The following is a 23,756-nucleotide window of genomic DNA, read 5'->3' on the forward strand; positions in this document are numbered from 1 at the left end:
GGATATGACTGTATTCACTATTGCTCCACCCCTCTATTCCATATTGTCTTTTGCTGTGTATTGAGATTTTGGAAGGTACATTGATCTTAACAATAATAGGCTTTGTTTTAACTGTGTCTAATTCAAATCACACTTGTTTGTTTGATCCACATCTGCTTCATAATACCTACCAAACATTAACCATCATGCATAACATTACTTTATGTTAACTATTTCAGAGGCAGTACGGCAGAATATGTTGACCAAACGGCCAAGCAAAGAGTTGAAAAGCTACAGCAAGGCTTTATATGAGCTGTTCGAAGCAGTTTCTAATAATCCTGACCAGTAAGTCAAAAGAGATTAATCCTACAAATACCATCTCTCATATTTTAGTTTTAGTATTATGCCTTGATCAAAACGTTTTGCTATTTTGTATCTAAGGTTTGGCAGTGATCGTGGTCTGCATGGCAGTAATCAGGACCTGAGGGGGGTCTCTGCAGGTTCCCCGCTTCAGTACTCCCAGGCTCTGTTTACAGAAACAGGTGCGTGTGTCACAGCAGTTTGCCAGTCAACAGTGTTTTATTCATAGCAAACTAAAAGTAGCAGCTGCTGAATTAAATTCAGGGTTAACATGTTCTTAGGAAAATCTTTTGAAGTCACATTAATATGATTGCAGATTTAAAGTGAAGGACTTTGCAAGATAATGAATCCTAAAATTGGCCTCACTGATTAGTCCATGTACTTCACTACTGAGTTCTTACAAATATGAATCACTTACTTTCCTAATATTACTGAAAAATAATCAGATTTCTCCTTTTGGCCCGATAATGACATTGACTTTGACATACCTCTATTATTCCTCTATATTTGTCCAGATGTGACTCTGCCTTCCTCTCTGGATGAGAGCCCCGGAGCCCAGGACAATGCGAAAGATGGGGAGTTGCGGAGAATTCACCGACTTCCTGACATGAGATGTTCCTCTTCCTTAGTGCTAGAAAACGTGTACCAGGAGATGATGACCATCTATGAACAACTAAAGGTGAAGAACATAATCATTATAATGACAGTGTATCAGTAAATGTGGATGGGAGAACTACAACACAGAAAATGTGACTTTACCGTTTCCTAGTGTGTCTTAAAGAGATACCTACAGTACAGAAGTGTGTACTATCTTACATTGCAGATAATGTTATATTACATGACATTTTGTGAATTTGTTGTGCAATTTCCCATGATTCTATATTTTTCTTTTTGTAATGAGTTGTTTTGATTTCAAGGATCAAAGGTTAGATGGATTTGGCAACTTTGTATAGGAGATATATACATACATATGGTAAGATTAGTGTTTGTATGTGTGTTTGTTTATATACAGGCAGAGCGACTAGGCCAGCAGAGGTGGGAGAGGGAGCTGCAGGAGCGAGAGAGGGAGCTGCAGGAGAGGGAGAGGAGGCTGAGTCAGCAGGAAGAGGAGACTGTGAGGAGGCTGGTCAGGATGGAGGAGATGCTACACTCTAACACACCAACTGTAGAGGAGGTCAGTAACACACACGTTCAACACAAGGGACGGGTTATATGTTTCTTCACCATCTCCTTTCACCTACAGCTGGGCCATATTTATTTATTTATTTTTATTATTTATTCTACTATTTCAACAATTTAGTTTATACATCTTAAAAACAAACACAATGAGTAGAAGCAGATATAAGGAGTAGATAATACTACATTTATATGTTGTAAATGTAGTTGCCTACTCATGTCCTACCTACATTCCTAACACAAATATCTTAGCAAATGTAAGCTGCATTGTAAGAGGATAAGAGTAAGTAACATATGTTCCTCATTTGTTATTGTGATTCTTTTTTATTATTGTTTATTGCGTATGGAAAATCTAATTAATTAAACTGCCTCCAAAACTAGTCAAAATCAGACAATATAAAAAATGGAATGTTGATTTCATGTATTAATGATGTTGTTGCCCTTAGTGGATCAATTCTGAACTCATCAGTCTCTTTAGGGATAGGGATAAAGCATGGTCGATATATCGTCATTCAAGAACTATAGCCGATTGGGAAGTATACAGGCATCTTCGAAATCTGAGTAAAACCAAAACCCGAAATGCTAAATCCAACTACTACAAAAAATCTCTCACATCGGACTTTAAGAATCCCAAGCAATTTTAAATAAATCAGGTAAACATTCTATTAATAAAATAAGAACTGCTGATACAATAATTCATGACCCATTATCCATTGCCCAAATATTTAATCAGCATTTCGCTAATGTATGTTCCACACTACTATCTGACTCCTATTTGTCGACTGGTATTTCTAATAGTAATTCATACTGCAACAGTTATTTTTCTTTTAAGAAGATTCTACCACACGAAGTTCATAATGCTATCACAGAATTAAAAGTGGATGGCAGTGCAGGACTCGATGGTATAGAAAACAGGTTCATAAAATGAACGTCCCATATTCTCATACCCACTTGCTGATTGGTTCAACCTGTCTTTGTCCACCTGTGAGTTGCCAACTATTTGGAAATGTGCACGCATCACTCCACTCCATAAAGGTGGTGATTTACTTGATACAAATAATTATAGACCAATCTCTATAATCTGTTCTATTTCCAAAGTTTTGGAGAAAATAATTTATAATCAACTGTCACATTATCTCAATACTTATAATATTTTATCTCCGGTTCAATCTGGCTTCAGGCCTAATCACTCCACAACAACTGCCCTACTTACATTTTCGAATGACTTGTTGTGATGCCCCTGTGGGTTCATCAGTAGAGAGGGTGTGGCTGTTCTGTCTGTGCTGCTTTGGCTCCAGTGATTGCATTGATTGCAGTAACTCAGGGCACCTGGGTCTGGTGTCCTGCAGCTATTTAAAGCCTCTCTGTTCCTCTCTCTGTTTTCTCCTGCAGGCACCCGGCTCTGATGAGTATACACAGTACTTAATTTGGATTGTTTGTGCAAATAAACACCTTTTTCTACCCGTTGACATGTTGTGTCTCCTTTTTGTTGTGGCCTTTTGAGCCAGGTCGCAACACTTGTACTCTGCTGCAGATGATGGTGAACTCACAGGCGCAATTTTTATTGACTTGACAAAAGCCTTTGATTTTGTTGATCGATATCTGCTCTTGGATAAACTTCACGGCATTGGCCTTTCTAATAATACAGTGTTATGGTTTAACTCATACCTTCACAATAGAAAGCAATGTGTGGTTGTTAATGGAAAACAGTCTGACCTGTTGATCCAACAAAAGGGTGTACCCCAAGGATCAACTCTGGGCCCACTTCTGTTTTCTATTAACATAAATGATTTATCTTGTCTCATTAATTGTCGTACTCACCTTTATGCTGATGACACTGTCATATATACATCCAAATCAGACTTTTCACAAATTCAGATCTCTCTTCAATCGGATTTTAATATCTTACAGGACTGGCTATCACACAATAAACTACTGCTCAACAAAACCAAATCTTATACTATGGTCTTTGGTACCAGGCAGAAGCTCAAATCTAGTAATAAAATGTAAGGATGGCACTTCTCTGCATAAAGTTGATAGCTTTAAATATCTTGGTGTATGGCTAGACTCTGAACTTTCAGTTAAACTACATATAAAGCATGTAATACAAAAAGTCAATTACGGAATCGGTGTCTTACACCGCTCTCGCAATTGTTTTACGCTCAGTGTCCGTAAGATAATTGCTTCTCAACGTATTCTTCCGATTATGGACTATTGTGATGTTGTCTACCAAAATGCACATAAATCAGATCTTGCTCCACTCAACATAGCCTACAATAGACTATGCAGATTTGTTCTTGGTTGTCATTTTCGTACACATCACTGCACAATGTATAACCAACTTAAATGGCCTTCATTAAATGTAAGAAGACACACGCATTGGCTTCAGCTGATATTTAAATGCATTTATCTTAACTATCCCCCTTATTTAAAGCAGTATTTTGTACCCTACTCGCCAAATCATCAAGTTAGACACTCTGTCCAGATTTATTTCTCTGCCCCTCTGCAAAAAAATCTATTGGCAGAAGAGCGTTCATGTTCAAAGCCCCAACAGACTGGAATACTTTACCTGCTGCTATTAGATCTCTTGCATCATTGGGTATGTTTAAACATGCATTATCATCTCACTTTCAACTGGTCTGCACTTGTTATTGATGAAACTGATATTGATGAAACTGATCTGCTCGACTGTCTCTCAAATTGTAATGATTGTATGTATTACTTGAATTTTACTTAACAGACTGTACGTGGTTTGTCTTTGTCATGTTTTGCTTTTTGTCTTTTTGTTTATGTATGTCTGTAAGTTGTTGCTATTGTCGGGACCCCCTTGAAAACGAGATGGTGCATCTCAAGGGGTTTATCCAAATACATAACATTTCCATATATATTTGTCATACTCAGTAAAGCACTTTGGGCTGCGTCAAGCATGAAAGGTGCTATATAAATAAAGTGTATTATTATTATTATTATTATACCAAAGTAATAGGAGGAAATTATTTAAAATTCAGGGAATATCTCAAACCTTGAGAAGACACTGTAGGCTAGGAAGTGCAAACTGTGAATTGAGAAAGGCTTAGTAGTATTTCCATCATGGTTAATAAGTAAACGTCTGAGTCTAGTAGAGAAATACCGGAAGTTCGGTAATTGGAATTTCAAAATAATAGTTACATCAAGAAACAGGCCCATACAGCTTCATTACACTGGTTTGATTTGAAAGGTACAACCGGAAGTTGATTTCATTTTGTGACGTTTGACAACATTCTTTCTTTTCTTGGCAAAAAAAGAAAAAACGTACACATTGGTTTATCGATGGTAGCTACACACAGGAGCTATGAACCTACAGTTTATAGACACCGAGGTTGCTGATACAGTCGAGCAGCTTAAGCAGAAATATTTGGAGAGGAAGAAGCAGGTTTGAGTTTAACAACAACTTTAAGTCACACACTCATTCAGCTCGTTTGAAAACTTCAAGGTATAAATGCTTTGCAGTTAAACAACGCATTAGCTAGCATGACCAATATCCTTGTGTAGTGTCACGTTAAATAACACTAACTGAGCTAAAATAGTTAGCTTGTGAAAAAACATGTCCACCGTTACTAACGCTAAATAAGCAACATATTCATATCAAACTTATAACAAATAACGTTCAAATATGTTTACTGTATTAAAAACTTCAGTTAGTCTATATATGTTTGAAACGAAGTTCTTTTATGAATTAGTAACATTTTAATTAAACCAACCTGTTGCAGTGCTCGCTTGTTGTCATGACGTCAGATGAACGTTGAATGCCCGCCTGAATGAGCCACTGAAGACTTTTACAAGTTGAATGTGGTCAATAAACTATCTGTATGTTGGAATAGGCATCATGCTAGCAATGTCAATCGCAGATTCCTTTCCCTTAAACATGTCTTTGTCCTGATTTGTTTTAGTTTCCATCACCAGAAGACATTTCAATAGGAAGAAGTGAAGGTAAGAGCACTTCACACAGCATCCACATGCTCAGATAACAACAGGTTCTTGATCTGGTTATAGCAATGCTCTAACATTATAAAGTTATTTATATTCACTAATGTAGCAGTATAGAAGTGATGAGAGGATATGACTGTATTCACTATTGCTCCACCCCTCTATTCCATATTGTCTTTTGCTGTGTATTGAGATTTTGGAAGGTACATTGATCTTAACAATAATAGGCTTTGTTTTAACTGTGTCTAATTCAAATCACACTTGTTTGTTTGATCCACATCTGCTTCATAATACCTACCAAACATTAACCATTATGCATAACATTACTTTATGTTAACTATTTCAGAGGCAGTACGGCAGAATATGTTGACCAAACGGCCAAGCAAAGAATTGAAAAGCTACAGCAAGGCTTTATATGAGCTGTTCGAAGCAGTTTCTAATAATTCTGACCAGTAAGTCAAAAGAGATTAATCCTACAAATACCATCTCTCATATTTTAGTTTTAGTATTATGCCTTGATCAAAACGTTTTGCTATTTTGTATCTAAGGTTTGGCAGTGATCGTGGTCTGCATGGCAGTAATCAGGACCTGAGGGGGGTCTCTGCAGGTTCCCCGCTTCAGTACTCCCAGGCTCTGTTTACAGAAACAGGTGCGTGTGTCACAGCAGTTTGCCAGTCAACAGTGTTTTATTCATAGCAAACTAAAAGTAGCAGCTGCTGAATTAAATTCAGGGTTAACATGTTCTCAGGAAAATATTTTGAAGTCACATTAATATGATTGCAGATTTAAAGTGAAGGACTTTGCAAGATAATGAATCCTAAAATTGGCCTCACTGATTAGTCCATGTACTTCACTACTGAGTTCTTACAAATATGAATCACTTACTTTCCTAATATTACTGAAAAATAATCAGATTTCTCCTTTTGGCCCGATAATGACATTGACTTTGACATACCTCTATTATTCCTCTATATTTGTCCAGATGTGACTCTGCCTTCCTCTCTGGATGAGAGCCCCGGAGCCCAGGACAATGCGAAAGATGGGGAGTTGCGGAGAATTCACCGACTTCCTGACATGAGATGTTCCTCTTCCTTAGTGCTAGAAAACGTGTACCAGGAGATGATGACCATCTATGAACAACTAAAGGTGAAGAACATAATCATTATAATGACAGTGTATCAGTAAATGTGGATGGGAGAACTACAACACAGAAAATGTGACTTTACCGTTTCCTAGTGTGTCTTAAAGAGATACCTACAGTACAGAAGTGTGTACCATCTTAAATTGCAGATAATGTTATATTACATGACATTTTGTGAATTTGTTGTGCAATTTCCCATGATTCTATATTTTTCTTTTTGTAATGAGTTGTTTTGATTTCAAGGATCAAAGGTTAGATGGATTTGGCAACTTTGTATAGGAGATATATACATACATATGGTAAGATTAGTGTTTGTATGTGTGTTTGTTTATATACAGGCAGAGCGACTAGGCCAGCAGAGGTGGGAGAGGGAGCTGCAGGAGCGAGAGAGGGAGCTGCAGGAGAGGGAGAGGAGGCTGAGTCAGCAGGAAGAGGAGACTGTGAGGAGGCTGGTCAGGATGGAGGAGATGCTACACTCTAACACACCAACTGTAGAGGAGGTCAGTAACACACACGTTCAACACAAGGGACGGGTTATATGTTTCTTCACCATCTCCTTTCACCTACAGCTGGGCCATATTTATTTATTTATTTTTATTATTTATTCTACTATTTCAACAATTTAGTTTATACATCTTAAAAACAAACACAATGAGTAGAAGCGGGAGGGCAGAAAGCATAGCTTATACAGAAGTAGCCCTCCCATTAGTCATCCTGTTGCAGGATAAAGTCAATACAAGATAATTCCGTAATTAAATACTCACACAGATAAACAGAATTCTTTATATACATACACATACATATGCACACATATACATACATACATACAGTCACCCATTTCCAGGGTGAAAATAAAATAATAAAGTAAAACAAATACAAAATAAATGCCTACAAGTCCATGTTCAGATAACAAGACAGTTTCATTTCTCATCCTATTTTGATGTAAACTGATAATTAAGATAATTATGACAATAGTCATTATAATTCTTATAGTATTTATAATTATTATTATCATTATTGTTATTATCATTGTCATATAATCATATACACTTTTTGTATCTATTTTTAAGTTAATCCAAAGACACAATGACCGGATAAAGATAACAAATAAAATAAAAAAATAAACAAAGAACAAAAAACATTAGAAGACAAAAAAAAACATTGCATTATATTTTAATATCATTTAATTTGTCTTGCTATCTATTATTGAAAGAAAGACAAACCTCAAAACAACGTGCGCGCTAGATAAAAAAAACTCAGGTCCCTTACACACATCCATGTTCATACGCTACACACACAAGCCCAGGAGAGTTTGTCTGTGAGAGGGGGAAAGCTGCCTTAGAAGGTGGATAGCCACAGCAAGCTTGTCCTCGCCTTAAAATGTATTATTCCGGCTGGATCTATGACTCTTTCGTTTTTATGAAGCAAATCAAACTAAACTTATATCATTTCTGTCATGGTTAGTAAGGAGTTGCGCATCACATGAGAGGAAAAAGCAATCAACTGACCAATAATTGATTTTTAATAGCACACTCAAGTCCATGTAATGATTCACTAATGAGGTCAGGCATTGTTGCTTTGGTTGCACTGTGCATAAAGAAAACGGTTTGTATGGATGTGTCACACAGAAACACCAGCAAGAGCTGAGCGAGCTGCAGGAAGCTCTCCGAGAGAGGAGCAAGGAGAACAGGAGGCTCAAGGCCAGCTTCGACTCCATCAAGGGGCTGAACGACAGCATGAGGAAACAGGTGAGAAGTGAAACATTTAGACCTGATTGTCTGTTTGTTTTTTGTTGAAAACATAAAGGTTTCATAAAGGCCTATTTAATGCTGAAAAGAAATTGACATCAGGGGCTGAAATGTTTACCATGAATACCAAATTCATGGTAAAATGTTTGGACCGACAGATTTTTGAGAGTTTTTCATTTGATTAAAAGCTCATGATGCTTATTATGATGTAATGTAAAGCGCTTTAAGCACTTGGAAGAGCGCTAAAATAAAAGCAATGAATTATTATTATTATTGTATTATGATGATGAGTCTTGATTTTATCATTTTGTTTAAATGTGCAGGCTTTCTGATCAGTATGGTCGAAAATGTTTTAAAAAAAGTTTTGCTTTCAGAAAAATATCAAAAGTCTGCATAATCTGTCAACAGCCAGTCAATGTTTTACTCTATTTTCCATTTCTTTCCTTAATTATGTCACCAACAGTCAAATCTTTACTTAAAGGTGGGGTAGGTAATTTTGGAGAAACCAGCTCGAGATCGCTAGAATTTGAAAATACACGACCGGAGAAAATCTGCCACTTCCTTATAGAGCCCCGCCTCCAACACACACAAACGCGCACATGACCAATGAGGGCACGAGATAAGTTTGTGCACAGATGGAAGGCTGACAGGCAGGTAGGCCATCCAGTTATTTTAGCCGGGCCGGCTAAAATGATTGGTCGTGCTTTTTACAGTATTACGGCTTCCACAGATGACATTTTTTTATGGATTTTTTGTCAAAGCACTTAAGATATTCATTGCTATCGGGATGTTAAGAGCATTCCATGGAATATAACAAAAAGTGTATCTCGAGCCGGTTTCTCAAACTTACCTACCCCACCTTTAATAACAGTTGAAGAAACAGAGGTTCATACCCGACAGTTAGTGCCTTAGACCACACGAGGGCGCTATGACCTAACTCCTCTTAGAGTTTGAATGATACAACAGTGGTTTAAAATCTGCCAATCTGCATTGTTTTCTTGGTATTAGTGTTAGTTTGGACCTTGAAGTGCTTTTGTTCCTTTGGATTAAGCCCTCCTGGCTCAAAAAGTGAGCCGATTTGTAGGCATTGTTATGAAACAAATTAAGAAATGGGTTTCTAGACTGGTTCTTGCATTGCAAAATGTACTTTTCTTTAACCCAACAGTTGAATGAGATCATTGAACAGAATAAAAGGTTGGAGAGCCAATCCAAGAGGGTGCATGCTAGACTTGAGAACATACAGGTAAGAAAATACTGACACATTTTTTCAAAACTGTTTTCTTTGGAAAGCACTTCTAACATACCATTTTAAATGTATCATGATGATCTTAACCATGTGCTCCCTTAATTGAAAGCATTTATTTCCTGTAGCATGGACATGTAATTGCATTTAAAGATTTCAAAAATACATATGGTTTCAAGGTCAATAATAATCTTTTTCTTTTCAGAGGAAATATGAGCACAGCATTGCATTGAAAGGCTGTCAGAAAGTGAGCACAAAGATGATTAAACCATCCCAAAAGGAGAGAACGGCTGCCTGTGGAAAATCAAACAACAAGGTAGTTCAACAAACAGCATGATTAGACACACACAAACACAAATCACACACAAACTGGAAACAGTACAACTGCCTTTTCCACAAGCTGCACTCACCCTGCCAGCTGACATGATAAATCATAGTTTAAAATGTGGTTATCATCACACAACTGCTGTTAATGAAGATGAATTGTCAGTGGATACAGTTGAGGTTGGAGCTCTGTCGATACAGCTTCATTTATCATTTTGAAAATGATCTTTCATTTCATTACAAAACATTGTTCAGCTTTTGATAAGCATCTTCAGACTCCCCAGTGGAACCACAGTCTTGATGTGATTTTATAACTGTTCTGGATACACCTGTAGCTGAACTTAAAATAGATACATTTTTCTAGTCCTGTTTCCTTAAATCTTGACTTCTTCTGTGCTCATTGTGACTTCATGCATGACATTTTGTAGAATCCATATCAAGACATATATGACAGATAAAAAAAGGTTTACAGGGTCTCCGCGGGGTCTTAAAAAGTATTAAAAGTTGATAAATCAATTTAGGGAAAATGAAGGCTATTAAAAAGTATTAAACGGCATTTTCCAAGGTATTACATTTTGTAGCTTGTTTTCAATAAGTATATAAATTGTCCAAAGAGGTTGTATTCTACAGTGTGCCTGAATGTAATCATTGCGTAGGTGTGTAGTGTGATTCTGTGTAGTTTATTTATGGCATCCCGTTGGATTTGACGTCATCTAAACAGGACATCGCACGCTCACTGCTTGATAGCGCGCAAAGCTCCGTTTACGCCGGTTGTTAAACAACATCGTTATGGGGAAATGCAAGTTTGCGTCCAAATGGTTGGAAGATAAGGAGGAAGGACAATCCATACTGTATATAGTAAATGTGAGCAAAAGTGTGTCACCAATGTAACCGGCGATGAGGTCTTAAAATGTATGGAAAGGGTCTTAAAAAAGGTCTTAAAAGGTATTACATTTGACTTCTGGATTCCTGCATATACCCTGGTTTAATAAAATTAGCAACTATAACCAAAGTCATAATTTGGTGACAACGTTTCTGCTTTAGTAATATAATTGAACCTTGTTTTGTACACTCATTCCCATAGGGCAGCTCTAGTCCCACCTCTCTAAAGCTCCAGACCCTTCTCCTGGACTGGGTGCTTGATGAACAGACGCTCTCATCAGCAGCAGGAAACAAAGAGAAGGGTCTCGGCCACTGTCTGCCTCCAGAGATCCTACTCAACGGGAGATGCCTGAAGGTGGAATGTTCACTGTAGCTTTACTGTGGTCTTTGAACTTTATTACAACTGTATTGCATATTTTTGATGTCCTGACCACAAAAGAGCATTATACCAACAATACACATTAAAGATGTTTTGTCACAGTCAACGTCACATCTTTGGTTCCTTAGGTGCTGCCATTATTAGCAGATCAGCTTCATCACACTCCTTCATCGGAACCAGACCTCCTTCTAAACCTTCTTCGAGTCATCCTCTGGGCTTTGAGACAGATGGACAGCAGCACACAGGTACAGTGTTTCCCCTATATACAAATAGCGGCGCCGCAGCTTATAATAATAAGTGGCGCCCCCTAGCACCCTTTTTGATAGCTTGTTATGTGGATTTGTAGTATTTGTGTTACTGTATGTTCAATAAAGGTGTATTTTGCTAAATCTTGAGACATTGCCACTGTATGTACTGTACTAGGCCTCAAGAGCCTATCTTGTGCTGGCAGACACATAGAAACATATTGGCGGGGCGCACTTCGCACGCGCACACACAAAAAAAATTCCACGCGCTCCACGCTCACATTTTGCTGGGCCCGCGTGCCTTAGCACCGCTGCTATGACTCCATCCTAGGGGAAACACTGAGGTAAGTATTAAATATGATCAATCTTTCCGGTAAACTTGCCTGCTGCAAAACTAAGTTAAAGGATTGAAGAATATAAAGTACAACAATAATAATAATTGGACATGTGGAGTTTTTTGGCTTATTGTTTTTATAGATTTCACTGAAGAATGTCTGGATTTTACACATAGTAAAAATTGTGACACCTATTCAAATATGACCTAGCTAGATAACAAGTACCACCTTAACCCATACACTGGAATATGTGCTGCTATTTTATTCCATGTTATTTAATAGTAAAATAGTTGCAACAACAAAAAGACACATTTTTACGTATTATTTACAGTAGGTGGTTGTCTTTAAAAAAAAAAAAATCAACCGTTTCCCAGAAAATCTAATAGTCTACAGCGAAAGGGAGCATAACATGAAAAGAAAACCAATTTATTCTTTAAAGAAACAGATTATCCGGGCTATTCATCCTGTGGCCTTCACCTTTCCTTAGTTTCTTGGCATTTGGCCTTGCAGGAGAAGAGTGTAATTCTACAGAAAGCTGCTGGGTCCCTTTCACCACATCCTCGCAGCAGAAACACAACGCACAGTTTTCCTTCAGACCTTCTAGAGACATTACTACACATAGCAGAGGTACACGTCCACTTGAAGCAGGGGATATCCACTCTATCACCACATCTCGCCTCACAGCACGCCGGCTCATATGTTTGGAGGTCCTGTCGAGTTTCATCTTGTGTTCAGATGAGGAGCGTGGTTATCTGAAGTCCCCTGCCTGTCTCTGTGCGTTCAACACAGTCTAGACATGAGGGAAAACAGCCTGTCCCTTTGTGTGTGGCTGTAATAAGGGCCATGAGTCCCTCGAGAGACCCCCATGACAAATACTGTAGGCGTTTGTGGCTGAAGGGGTGAGACATGATCGGACAATTCTGCTCTATTATCCCCTCCCACTATCTTATTGTGAAGGCTAAATATGAGCCTGTGTTAACCCTTACCTTCAGCGCATTATTTTCCAGCTTTCCAAACCTGGCTATTATCCTTTAGCCGCCCCCCCCCCCCAAATACTCTACCCACTGCTTCCGACTTCCAAGCTTCAGTCCTCAGCAGGGAGCTTAGCCCCCTCCCATGTTTGTTTGTCAGACCATGTCATATCTGTACAGTGACATGCTTGATGTTAAACTGGAATCACATGCTCCCTTATTGCTGCAACATGTGTTCACTCTTTAAGACATAAACCCAACACTATTGGGCCAAAATGCATTAATGGAATATTTAAAATCTTAGAATTCCTATACAGTTGTTTGACACTTTGAGGAGAGGGAAGACAGAAAGGGATGTGTGTGGATACTTCCAGCTGTTCACTGTTTTGGAGATACATAGAGTTTGCATAGTAACTGTGATGATTTATTGGCTCCATTAGTTCTTTGGGGAAGTCTGAGAAGAAGCCTGGTGTTGGATGAAAATCACTCTTGGCAGATGATTTTATATAACAAAAGTAACTGAGTGCAGACGCAGTCATGCATTGTGTGTGTGTGTTTCCACAGCATGTAGCACTCTCTGCCACTCTGCGGCGGATAGGAGAGGAAGTATCAAAGACCCCGGCTCAGTTAGCGGTGCTTCAGTCTGAAGATCCAGAGCGGCCCCCCTGCAGGAGCTGGCCTCTGTACCGCAGCCCCCAGCCTCACACACGCATCCTCTCCACCCTCATCATCCTCCGCACCGTCACGCAAGGTAACGGTACCAAACACAAAAATACATCTAAGGCTAAAATGCAAACAAATGTTTATTTAGGGACATAATGCAGGAAATAGGGTCAGAATAATGCATCAGGTAGAGCTACTATTATGATCTTTATAGATACATACAGTATGTCGATGGCTTATTTTCATAAAGGAATAGAGCTTTGTGTCAATTTGACAATTTCCTAGAGCCCAAGGTGACATCCCCAGAACTGTCCAAGACCTAAAGATGTTTATATATAAACATATTATTAGTTAATTAATATTATTAGTTTGAAATGATTCCCCCCCCCCCCATTATTTACTATCTTTCGGAAGAGAAGGACGCTTTTTTAGCTTCAAAGATGAGATCTGAATTTCTAAGGGGCATGCTTAATTGCTGTGTTGAAACCAATAACTTATACCTGTTTTAATTATATTTGCTGTTATAACAGACTTAATTTAAGTGATAGAAAATGATATTGAATGAATTAAGTATTTAAAAATGAATCGTTAATAGTGTCTGTGATCAATGTATGTAATGATGTAGATACCCAATCTCATACATTCAATTGTATATGTACAATTTCAATAATCATAAAAAGAGAAGAGATGTTAAGGAAAAACATGATATGCTTTCCTTCTCTGTCACTATGCTACGTTTTCTTTATTCTGGATAAAGACATTTAAAATAATGTGAAATAAGTTATTTTCATTATTTGTCTTTAGTAAGATAACACTTAACACTTTCTTTATATTAATAATGATTTGATTAATAAAAAAAGCAGGTTATAAAAGAAACATGATCCGACCTACAAAACGTGTGTGTGAATCTGCTGTTAATTATCACTTCCCACTCTGCTCACACCCACCTGTGTAGGTGTGAACGCACAGAAACAGCAGGGTGTTAGACATGTAAGTGCTGCTTACACATACTTCACAGGCTGTGTAAACATCTCACTCCACATTTTAATCAAAATCTTCCCATCAAAGCTAACAGAAGTACATATTTCAGTATAAGTGCAGAGCAAGTGTACCTTGTTGCAGTGTTCACCATCTGTTATCTGGGCAAATACATGTTTTGAATCGCACAAGCCAGTTCTGTCAGTCCACCGCTGTCTCAACAACAATTGAATGGATAGCCATGACTTCCTGGACATGCATACATTGTTCCCAGTGGATATTTCTATAACTGTCTTGACTCCTTTTGGATGGATTGCAATACATTTTGATACAGATACTCAAGGTCTCCAGAGGATGTATCCTATTGACTAGGTGTCACCGGTAGATTGTTATTTTTGAATTTAAGAAAAACATAGTATGGGAAGAGTCTTCAAAACTGGGACAAACACTCATGCTCCCCAGAAGATGAATTGTAATCAAACTCCCATATTTGGAACTTTTGTCATGTCTATCTTACGGCTTTTTTGTCTTCTTGAAAACATGAACCTCACAAAGCTTCTCGCTACTATATTTACCAAATGTTGCCCCCTTGCCTTCCACACTATACATCTTAGTGCCCTCAGTGGGTGCAGCCGACATACCCGCTGATATTTTGATGAAATACTTCTGAACTGACCCTCCATCTGCTCGTAATGCTTGAAGGGTATGTCTTCAGTATGTCTTTTAAGAGACTCTTTTCTGTCAGTCTGCTCACCAGGTTCTCTTTCTCCTCTTCTGTGGATTGACAGGAAACTAGATTAAGTTTAATGGAGAGATGTTTCTTCCCTTTCATATTTGATGGGATCTTACAGATAATGGGTACCATTCTGAGATGGAGCTAACCAAAATCAGCCCAGCATAAAATAGACAAAGCTTTTATCCCATGTGAGGTTGTATAAATCCAGCCCTTTCGGACATTTGAAAAGCATTTTCGGAGAACTTCAGAAACCCTCAGAAGTATATGAGGTGATCACAGATCGTATATTTGAAGATGACAGGCGAAAATGATTCTGGACGCCAAAAGTGAATGTAGAAGGATGGCAAGCATTAAGGCAAATGTACAGTGGTGGAGTGTAAGAAAGAAAGGAAAGAGCCTTGGATATTAGGGATAAGATGGTGAAAGGGTAGATGGAAGATAATTGTGCTGTTGCAGCTACACGCCAAAAAAACAAAGATTCAAAGTGTTGCAATGATTATTAGACAAGACTTTCATTTATAATGAATGATGTCATCACAGTTAGCACCGACTGACCTTTACCCAAACTCTCTTGGTGGTTTTTTTCCTGGTGCGGTCAGACCATATAAACATCATGGTCCCTGGTAGACCCCCACACATATAACAACACAGACTATAACACCCCTTTTTTTTACTTTTTCTTTTTGATCTTTAATATCTTTTAATGCATGCTTCTTGGGTAATATTAAGCTGTCTTTGGCTCTTTTCCTGCTGTAACAAATGCAAAAATCCCATCTGTGGGACGAATAAAGGGATTCTGATTCTGGTGTCCTCTCATTGTGCTTGGCTTCATACTGTTGTTTATTAGCTATTCACCACACATTACATTCGGGCCAAGAAATGCCCTTTCTGTCAAAAGAGACGGGAAAAGAGAAACGAAAGAGAGTCATTGTTAAACTGTTTTTTATATAAAAATAACATCATTTAGCTTGTATTCTCAATTTAGCACTCTATTACTTGCCAATTCATCAACCATCTTTTTCGGCTGAAAGTCGAGCAGTTAATATAAGGTTGATAGGATCTAAAAACCTAATTTAAGATCTAATTAAGTGTGTCTGTAAGTAAATATTCCTCTCTCTCTGTCTGCAGCTGATGTGCTGGCCCAGGCTCTGGACAGTCTGCGCACCGAGCTGATGTCTGAGGAGAGCCGAGGCCTCTTCCTCCACTCTGGTGGCGTGTGTGTGCTGCTGTCCATGCTCCGGGCCGGCCGTGGAGGGATTCACACACCTGTAGACATCCTCATGCAGCTGGCTGAACAATCCCGTAAGTAGATGTTTCAAATTCAAAGCAAATCACTGCCTACTATGCGATTGTTGATACAAATCCACACAACAGTGGTAAAGAAACCTAAACCCTCCAGTGCAGGGCAGACTTGACAGTACAGAAATGACTTTTTAGCAGTAGCTTAGTTTTAACATCTCCGTCTTCAAGACTTTGAGAAGAATTTTGATTCATAGCAGACATCTCAATTGCGTCTAAGGTATGGCTAAATCTCTCCGATGTTTCCTGTTAGGCTAACCATCTTGATGCGCATTGGTCCAAAAGATAGTTCCAGAATTTCTCAGAGATCGGATACTGTGCTTCCAGCCCGTTTTTACTATTTAAAACCTCATCATATTAAAAATAATCACAGTGGAGTATTTTTAAAATACTTTAAACATGTCTGAGTGTGAACTTGTACACTTCCTTAGGAAACGGCCTGTAGTTGACGTGGCCTCGAAAGCTGCTGTGATCACTCTTATAGCCCCGAGATTTACAGACAGTTTTTTGTACGACTATTAACTTTGATTTATACCAGCTCCTCCTTCAGATTGACTCCATATCATCCCCATATAAAAACCACATGTGAAAGGTAACGGTTTGTCTGAGCTCACATCAATCATCGCTGGTCAGGCAAAAAAAAGGTTTAGAAGCTGTCAATAAACCTCAGACCTCCACCGCCTCCTGGCCTTTTTTATAGAAAGACAAAAGACGAGAGCACAGCTGCAGGAGGTTCGCCCGGGTTATGAGCCGCATCATTTAGGGTTGCTACGGTAATACGCAGCAGAACCACATGCTGGAGGTGACTTTGGCCGGAGCCGTGTGTGTGTGTGTACCTACAGTTGTGTGTTTTAAGGAGCTGTACGTCTGGCAAAACGTGCTAATTAGTGCATTTTACAAGCAGTAATGAGGAGAAACGGGGAAAGGGTGAGGCAGAGGGGGAGAAAGGTTTGCACCTGAAGGTTGCCAATAAAACAAAACAAAACAAAAAGGTTAAGTTGTACACATAACACATGCACACACACACATGCAGGACTTCTGTGGTCACACTGACAACTTGTATACACTTCAGAAACATAGCAGTTACACAACACATCTCACAAACGGTGTTTACTGGCTCTGAACGATGTCTGGCAAACAGTGGGTACATTAACTACCACACTGCTGCATGCAGTATATTTAGCTGTCATGGAAACATATGAATGTGCTTGGTGAGTGTTTGTGTTCTTTCCACGCTGGCCACAGTAATGAAGTGTTTCTTATTTGTTTTCATAGCTTTGCAGTTAAAAAGCCCTCCCTGACCTGTTAAACTACTTTAGGCAAGGACTGTTTACCCATATTTTCCCCCTATACTGTAAACCTAAACAACCATGAGTAATATGCCTGTTTTTGATGTGTGAGTGTGTGTCCATCTCCATCTGTATCTGTGTATCCACATAAGTGTAGAATGTAGCACACAATAATAAGATAAAGAGCCATCAGAGGAAGCAGTATGAGCAAAGGTGCTGCAAACATTTGTTAGATTCAATATCGCTGCTAATGAAACAAATAATTAAACCGATATGACAATAACCACATGAGTTTTGAAAAGATTCTCACTCAGGTCTGGAAGATTTTAAAACATTAAAGAAAGTTGTTAAAAAGAACGTTATTATTCAAATACACTATTAGCAGATATTTCCCTAACTATTCACTAGTCAGGAAGTTTTAGTTAATGATGCAAAATAAATACGAAACAGTTCAAGACGAGGTGAAAGGATGTTATAACTGAAACTGACCAAACTATCCTTTCCTGCCTCATCTTTCATATCAGATTCTATCCGTCCTATCCTTCCTTATCTGAACCTGATCCCATTCTTCTCCGTCCAATCCTGCGCTGTGATTTGATGCCAGCCGAACTTCTGTACCAGCTTAAAAAAAAGTCCCTCTGTGGCTCAGATTGTATTCTCTTACCCCGGTGCGTGGTGGACTACAGTGGAGAGTTAGTTTGAAAAGCAGCAGGAATGTGACTTTAGCAGAAACAAATGTTTGTTTACCAGGAATCCACAAATTGTAGGCCTTCATGAGGTCCACATTTGCTTTTATTCAAAAATGTGCAGCTCCCATCTGTGTGGATAGATGCTGTTGTCCTTTCACTGTTTCATCTCCCTGTGTGTGTGTGTGTGTGTGTGTGTGTGCGTGTGTGCGTGCGTGTGTGTCATCACAGAGTCTCTCTCACCAGCATCTGTGTCCCTGTTCCTGTCCAACTCACTCGATCGTTAAAAGTGTTTTCATGGTTTGCTTTGGCATCCCTGTATTTTCGCTGCTTTGTCAATCTGAAGTTGATCATTTCCGTCTTCTCAGAAGTTTTACCATAAAATGTAAATGTGTTGTTCGTTAGAGAAATAGTTTTGATGGTTTCTTTCTTTGCTTCTTCTTTATGTGCTTGTAGGCTACTTAAATCCCTTCCTTGAGGCGTGTAGCTGTGAAGAGTTTTTCCGAACGGCCGCCCAGCTTCTCAAAAACCCTCGTCTGGAGCTCCCGACGCTGGAGAAGCTCTCTGTCCTTCTGCAGAAGCTCTCCACCATCAGGTAGACACACTCATCTGCATAGTGTAGATAACACACTCTGAACATGGGCATCTTGTCTCTGATCATGGTAGTAAATACCTGCATACTCCTGAGGAGGATGAACTAAATGCAGGTTTTATTTCTATTTTATGTGTCGACATAGACTGATCCTTATCTGACCTACATAACCTGGGTCATAGATGTGACCTCCCCTATGAACATAGAACCTATATTCCCTTACTTTCTACTCTTTGCCATAGATAAAAACAATGGTTCCCTATCTTTCTTGTTATTCCTAAAAAGCTACAAGTTTCAGAACCTTTCAAGAAAAAAGCAAAGAAAAAACATAAAGTTCTGCACCATGTTTTATTTTATTTTCAATGTTCTACCCTGTTGATTATCTCATGACCCCTCACATTTGTGGCCCCTTTGTGAGTGTTACAATCCCCAGCGTGTGAAACCACATGATTGTTATGTCAACACAATCTTTCAGTTTGTTGTGGTCATAATAAATCCACACCTTCACCGTTTCCAAAAATCGTTATCATGAATCTAGCAATGGAAATGTTGCTCTTATAAACTATGAAGAAAGTCCGTTGACCTCTTTGGTCCAGATTTGAATATCTCAACAATGGGATCGACATATAATCCGGTACAGACCATAACGGTTGAATTATGATGAGTACTAATAATAACGCTAGTGATTCCTCTTCCTGTGTTTGACATCCATTTAACCCAATCAGTTGCACACATATCAACTCAAAGCAACTCAAGTATGACTCTGGCATTGTTATTACTGGGTTTTTTTCAGACATAACAATGATAAACAATCTTTTCTTTTCACTAAAATAATAAGAAAAGTCCTCCATTTGTTGAAGGTCTTGCTATTGGTCAAAGCTGGTGAGCAGCTTGTCTCTTAAATGTGAAAAGCTGGTCAACCTTCAAGGTCAGCCCTCATTAAGTGAGCCTGGGACCAAAATTCTTCCTCACATCTGGGCTCACCCCCTTCACTAGAATCAGCAGCAAGACGCAGGAATAGGTTGGGTTTTAAGGAGTTGTAGCATTTATTCACAGACAAATAGATTGAACAAATGCTGCATTTCTACATTAAAATATTTGAAATCGCTTACCTCATACTCACTGAGCGCTCGATCTATTTAGCCTAGCACCTGTAGCATTGAATGTGTACGAACTAGGTGCTCTTGAGCGGAAATGATCAATAGTCATTTGAAAAAAAAGGCGTATTTTAAAGATGATGATATGTATCGATGTTTTTGAGAATTTTGAATCGTTGAATAGATCTGTTTCGCTCCTGCTGACTCATGGGACTATGTTTTCACTGACTGTCTTTGGACTGACGGCTTGTTGTGTATTTCTTTGATTTTGTCCAGGAAGAACCGCCGTCTGTTTGAGCGGTCCTCCCTCCACCTCCAAATACAAGAGCTCAATCACAAAGCCGACCACACACACAACTTCCTCTGCATCAACCTCAGGTCCATCCTCCACAACCTCCAATAACACACACACACACACACGCTCACATGTGTTTTATGCTCTAGTATTGGCTTTATTAACAACCCAGGCCTCCCAGTGAGGATGAAGGTGACTCTCTTTGTGTTTTAGTACTTCAGCATGTTGCTTGGTCTTATTGTTTTTCTATCCCACAATGCTAATCTGATGTCTTGTCCTCTGTTCCTTCTGTGATTGTCATGCTTGCCAGCGGACTTAATGGGTGTCTGATGTGCTCAGAGGAAGAGAGGCGGTGACTGGGAAGCTTTTTAATGACAATAAACAAAAACAACTGAAGGACATTAAGACGGGACTGCATATGAAATGCTGGGATCCATGTGTTTTTTATAAACGTGTCTTATTTGTTTATTCCGGAGCATGGGTGGGTTAGCGGGAGTAATGGGCTCAGTATGGGACACACTGGTGGTGATGGAGGAGATTGGACGGATTGGAACAATTACGGACGATATTGAAAACGTTCTCGGAAGGGTTCCAATTTAAAAAGAGTGCATCCAATTCTTTAAGGCCACGACAGCATCTGAATTTGTGGATTAACGGCGGGCTTGGAAGGGCTCAGTCATCTGTGTGAAATTAACATTGTATAAAAATGTATTTATTTTGTGAAAGCGCAAATTGTCAACCCTACCATATAGTCTAGAAAATTAGTTTTTTGGGCCAAAAATATTGTGATATTATCTCCATATTGTCCCGCCCTAGCTACAGCCAATGATTTTCATGGTCAGTTAAGCTGTCAATTATGTTCTTGCATAATCAATGAATTGCTTGTTTTACATTAAGTCAGAAATAACATAGCAATAGAATTTAGAATGATATCAAATCAATCAAATTAAAAAGCATTGTTTATTAATTGACAGAATATTGTTACACTCAACCTGTTTTTTGTTTTTTTAATGACATTCATTCCTTAAACGAGCCAAACCACTTAAAGGTCCCATGTCATGGCCATTTCTACTGATCATAATTCCATTGTTGAGGTATACTAGAATAGATTTATATTGTGCAATTTTCCAAACTCACATTGGTTTCTCATACAGCATCTCTGTAAAGTATGTGTATTCACCGGTATTCACTCTCTGTCCTAAACGGCTTGTTGGAGCTCCTGCCCCCCCCTCCCTGTGTGCTCTGATTGGTCGGGACGTTGAGAGGCTCGTTGCTGCGATCTGCTGCGAGGAGCGGAAGCCTGTCTGCTCCTCGCAGCAGATCGCAGCAACGAGCCTCTCGGCGATACAGCGAGAACAAGCGAAACTCATCCTGAGCACACACAAACACTCACAGCCGAAGTAAAAACAATAAGTGTGGCTTGATATTGAGTAAGAAAAAGGTTTATAACGCTGTGAGCATGGGTCTGCGGAGAGCATTTCTCCGTGATCCCAACTTAGTAGCCCGAAAAACGTTTACCCATTTAAACAGTCGTGGTAGATACCTTGTTTGTTTTAAACATCATAAATACACAAACAACAATGAATACTTACAGGTTGTGTACCCGAACTCCCGCTGGTCCAAACAAAGTAGGAACAGCATCGTTCTTCAGTGCCCTACGCTGTACATATCCGGCATGAGTCGCTGAAAGGTTTGGGAAGCTTTGTTTCGTGAAAGGCTGGCAGAGGGTGTGGCCTCTGGGTATTCCCACGTCACAGTACCCAGGAAGAAAATGAGAAATCTCCAACGAGGCGTTTTGGGGAGGTACGATACGATATTACTTTATTTGTCAGATCAAGTCTGAAATTTGACTTGCGTCACAGCAGCTCCATGTCTAACATCAACAGACAAATATCCAGACAAAAATACATGAAACAAACATTTAACATAACAGCACAATCAGTGAGAGAAAAGCTGCTCAAAGAGCCTTCAGCGTGCATTTGATCTGGGATTCAGCTCTGTATTTACTGTGAGGATTGACTGATGCACAAAGGAGTGCTTCAGTCTGACCTTATTGAATCGTGGGACCCTGTATCTCCGATTAGATGGTAGCAGTTCATATTCACTGTTCAGAACATGGTTTGGGTCAGAGATGATGTTGTTGGACAGCCTCACTAGGTTGTTATGATAGGCTGAGTCATAGAGTCTCTGACAGGGTTGACCAACAATCTTTGAGCAGATTTTTAACAGGTGGAGCAGTTTTGATTTTAAAGCTGCTGACAGCTGCTGACTGCTCGCCCCAAAAGACCTAAGACGGCGGAGAAAATAAATTCTTTGTTTTGTCCTTTTGCACAGATATTCAATGTGATCCTTCCATGACAGCAGATGGTCAATCATTACACCCAAGTATTTGTATGAAACTCCCTGCTTGATTTCATCTGTATGGATGACAATGGGGACTTTATGGGAGTCAGATGGTGAGCCAAAAATGATTTCCTCAGTTTTCTTGGTGTTGATCTCAAGAGCATTGCTATCAGTCCACTCGACCATCTGATTTACAGCCTGTTGGTGCAGCTCAGGGTCGTCTGTAAGGTATTTTCTGTGTTAGAGTTTTACTCCCTACAGGGTGTACTTTGAGGGTTTTTGACTGCAGACCGTTTACATGCATAAAAACCTTCATAACACACAAGGGGACGGGTAATAACCGGAAAAGCATGACATGGGACCTTTAAGTATATTTACCGTGTTTTCTTTTACAACTTTCTTTCTTTTAGCTTCCTATTTCCCACTGTGAGACAGGCACAGGAACGAGCAGTAGCTTATCATTTAGTTAGCTCTTTAATGATATGGAATGTTAATACCTCAAATTACTCTGGTTTTAACCACTTCTATTATTACGTGCAAGAACAATGTTAAAAGTGTTGTTTAGAGGCAAAATGACTGGAAAACAGTTACATTTTAGTGCCCATTTTAAGATTATTACGCTGCGGTAAATAAGTAGTGCAATTGCAATCTCCACTGGGGGTGGAACTTAAATTGCCATGGCAAAAATGTAGAGACCAGAAGGGGAAAGTACCCCTTTATCTCATGGAGCAAATCACCCTAATTAAGACCCAGTTTACCCTTAAATTAATTTATTTTTGCTTACATATTTACTTTTTCACCAACTGACAACAGCCATAAACAGAGGATATTATATTATAGATGAAGGAAGAGGTCACATCTTGCTGGATTTGAGGTATTTTCATTGCTTCTCTTTTGTGGCTGTATTTTGTTGCATCTGGATGATATCAAATGGAAACATCAGGCTTTATGATCAACATGGAACACATTCTGCACACGCAAACACTCTTCCCCACGCCACCCAGGGTATATGTGCAGGTCTGACTCTCA

The 23,756-nt window shown here is 39.1% G+C and overlaps 1 protein-coding gene across 2 annotated transcripts; it reads left to right on the top strand.

The window, feature by feature from the left end:
* The first annotated feature begins 4,846 nt into the window (after positions 1-4,846).
* On the top strand, positions 4,847-20,802 carry LOC117485592 (coiled-coil domain-containing protein 138-like). Of its 2 annotated transcripts, none has more exons than XM_034134185.1 (15): positions 4,847-4,927; positions 5,445-5,484; positions 5,828-5,933; positions 6,030-6,130; positions 6,464-6,627; positions 6,961-7,122; positions 8,251-8,370; positions 9,536-9,613; positions 9,819-9,929; positions 11,022-11,174; positions 11,327-11,443; positions 13,314-13,500; positions 16,255-16,428; positions 18,857-18,995; positions 20,366-20,802. In XM_034134185.1, the coding sequence occupies exons 1-15, from the start codon at positions 4,847-4,849 to the stop codon at positions 20,490-20,492; spliced, it is 1,860 nt and encodes a 619-aa protein (XP_033990076.1). In that variant the 3' UTR covers positions 20,493-20,802. The 2 variants fall into 2 exon arrangements, with proteins under 2 accessions (XP_033990076.1, XP_033990077.1); XM_034134186.1 differs by having other exon boundaries at positions 4,863-4,987.
* Positions 20,803-23,756: the final 2,954 nt, after the last annotated feature.

The sequence above is a fragment of the Trematomus bernacchii genome, unplaced genomic scaffold (genome assembly GCF_902827165.1).
Source record: "Trematomus bernacchii unplaced genomic scaffold, fTreBer1.1, whole genome shotgun sequence".
In the NCBI taxonomy this organism is placed as follows: Eukaryota; Metazoa; Chordata; class Actinopteri; order Perciformes; family Nototheniidae; genus Trematomus; species Trematomus bernacchii.

Bases quoted from the DNA above. Each gene is read 5' to 3' on its own strand.
- LOC117485592 (XM_034134185.1), top strand. From the start codon at position 4,847: ATGAACCTACAGTTTATAGACACCGAGGTTGCTGATACAGTCGAGCAG. The intron at 6,131-6,463 runs GTGCGTGTGTCA...ATATTTGTCCAG, and splicing joins GGCTCTGTTTACAGAAACAG to ATGTGACTCTGCCTTCCTCT. The intron at 9,930-11,021 runs GTAGTTCAACAA...TCATTCCCATAG, and splicing joins GTGGAAAATCAAACAACAAG to GGCAGCTCTAGTCCCACCTC.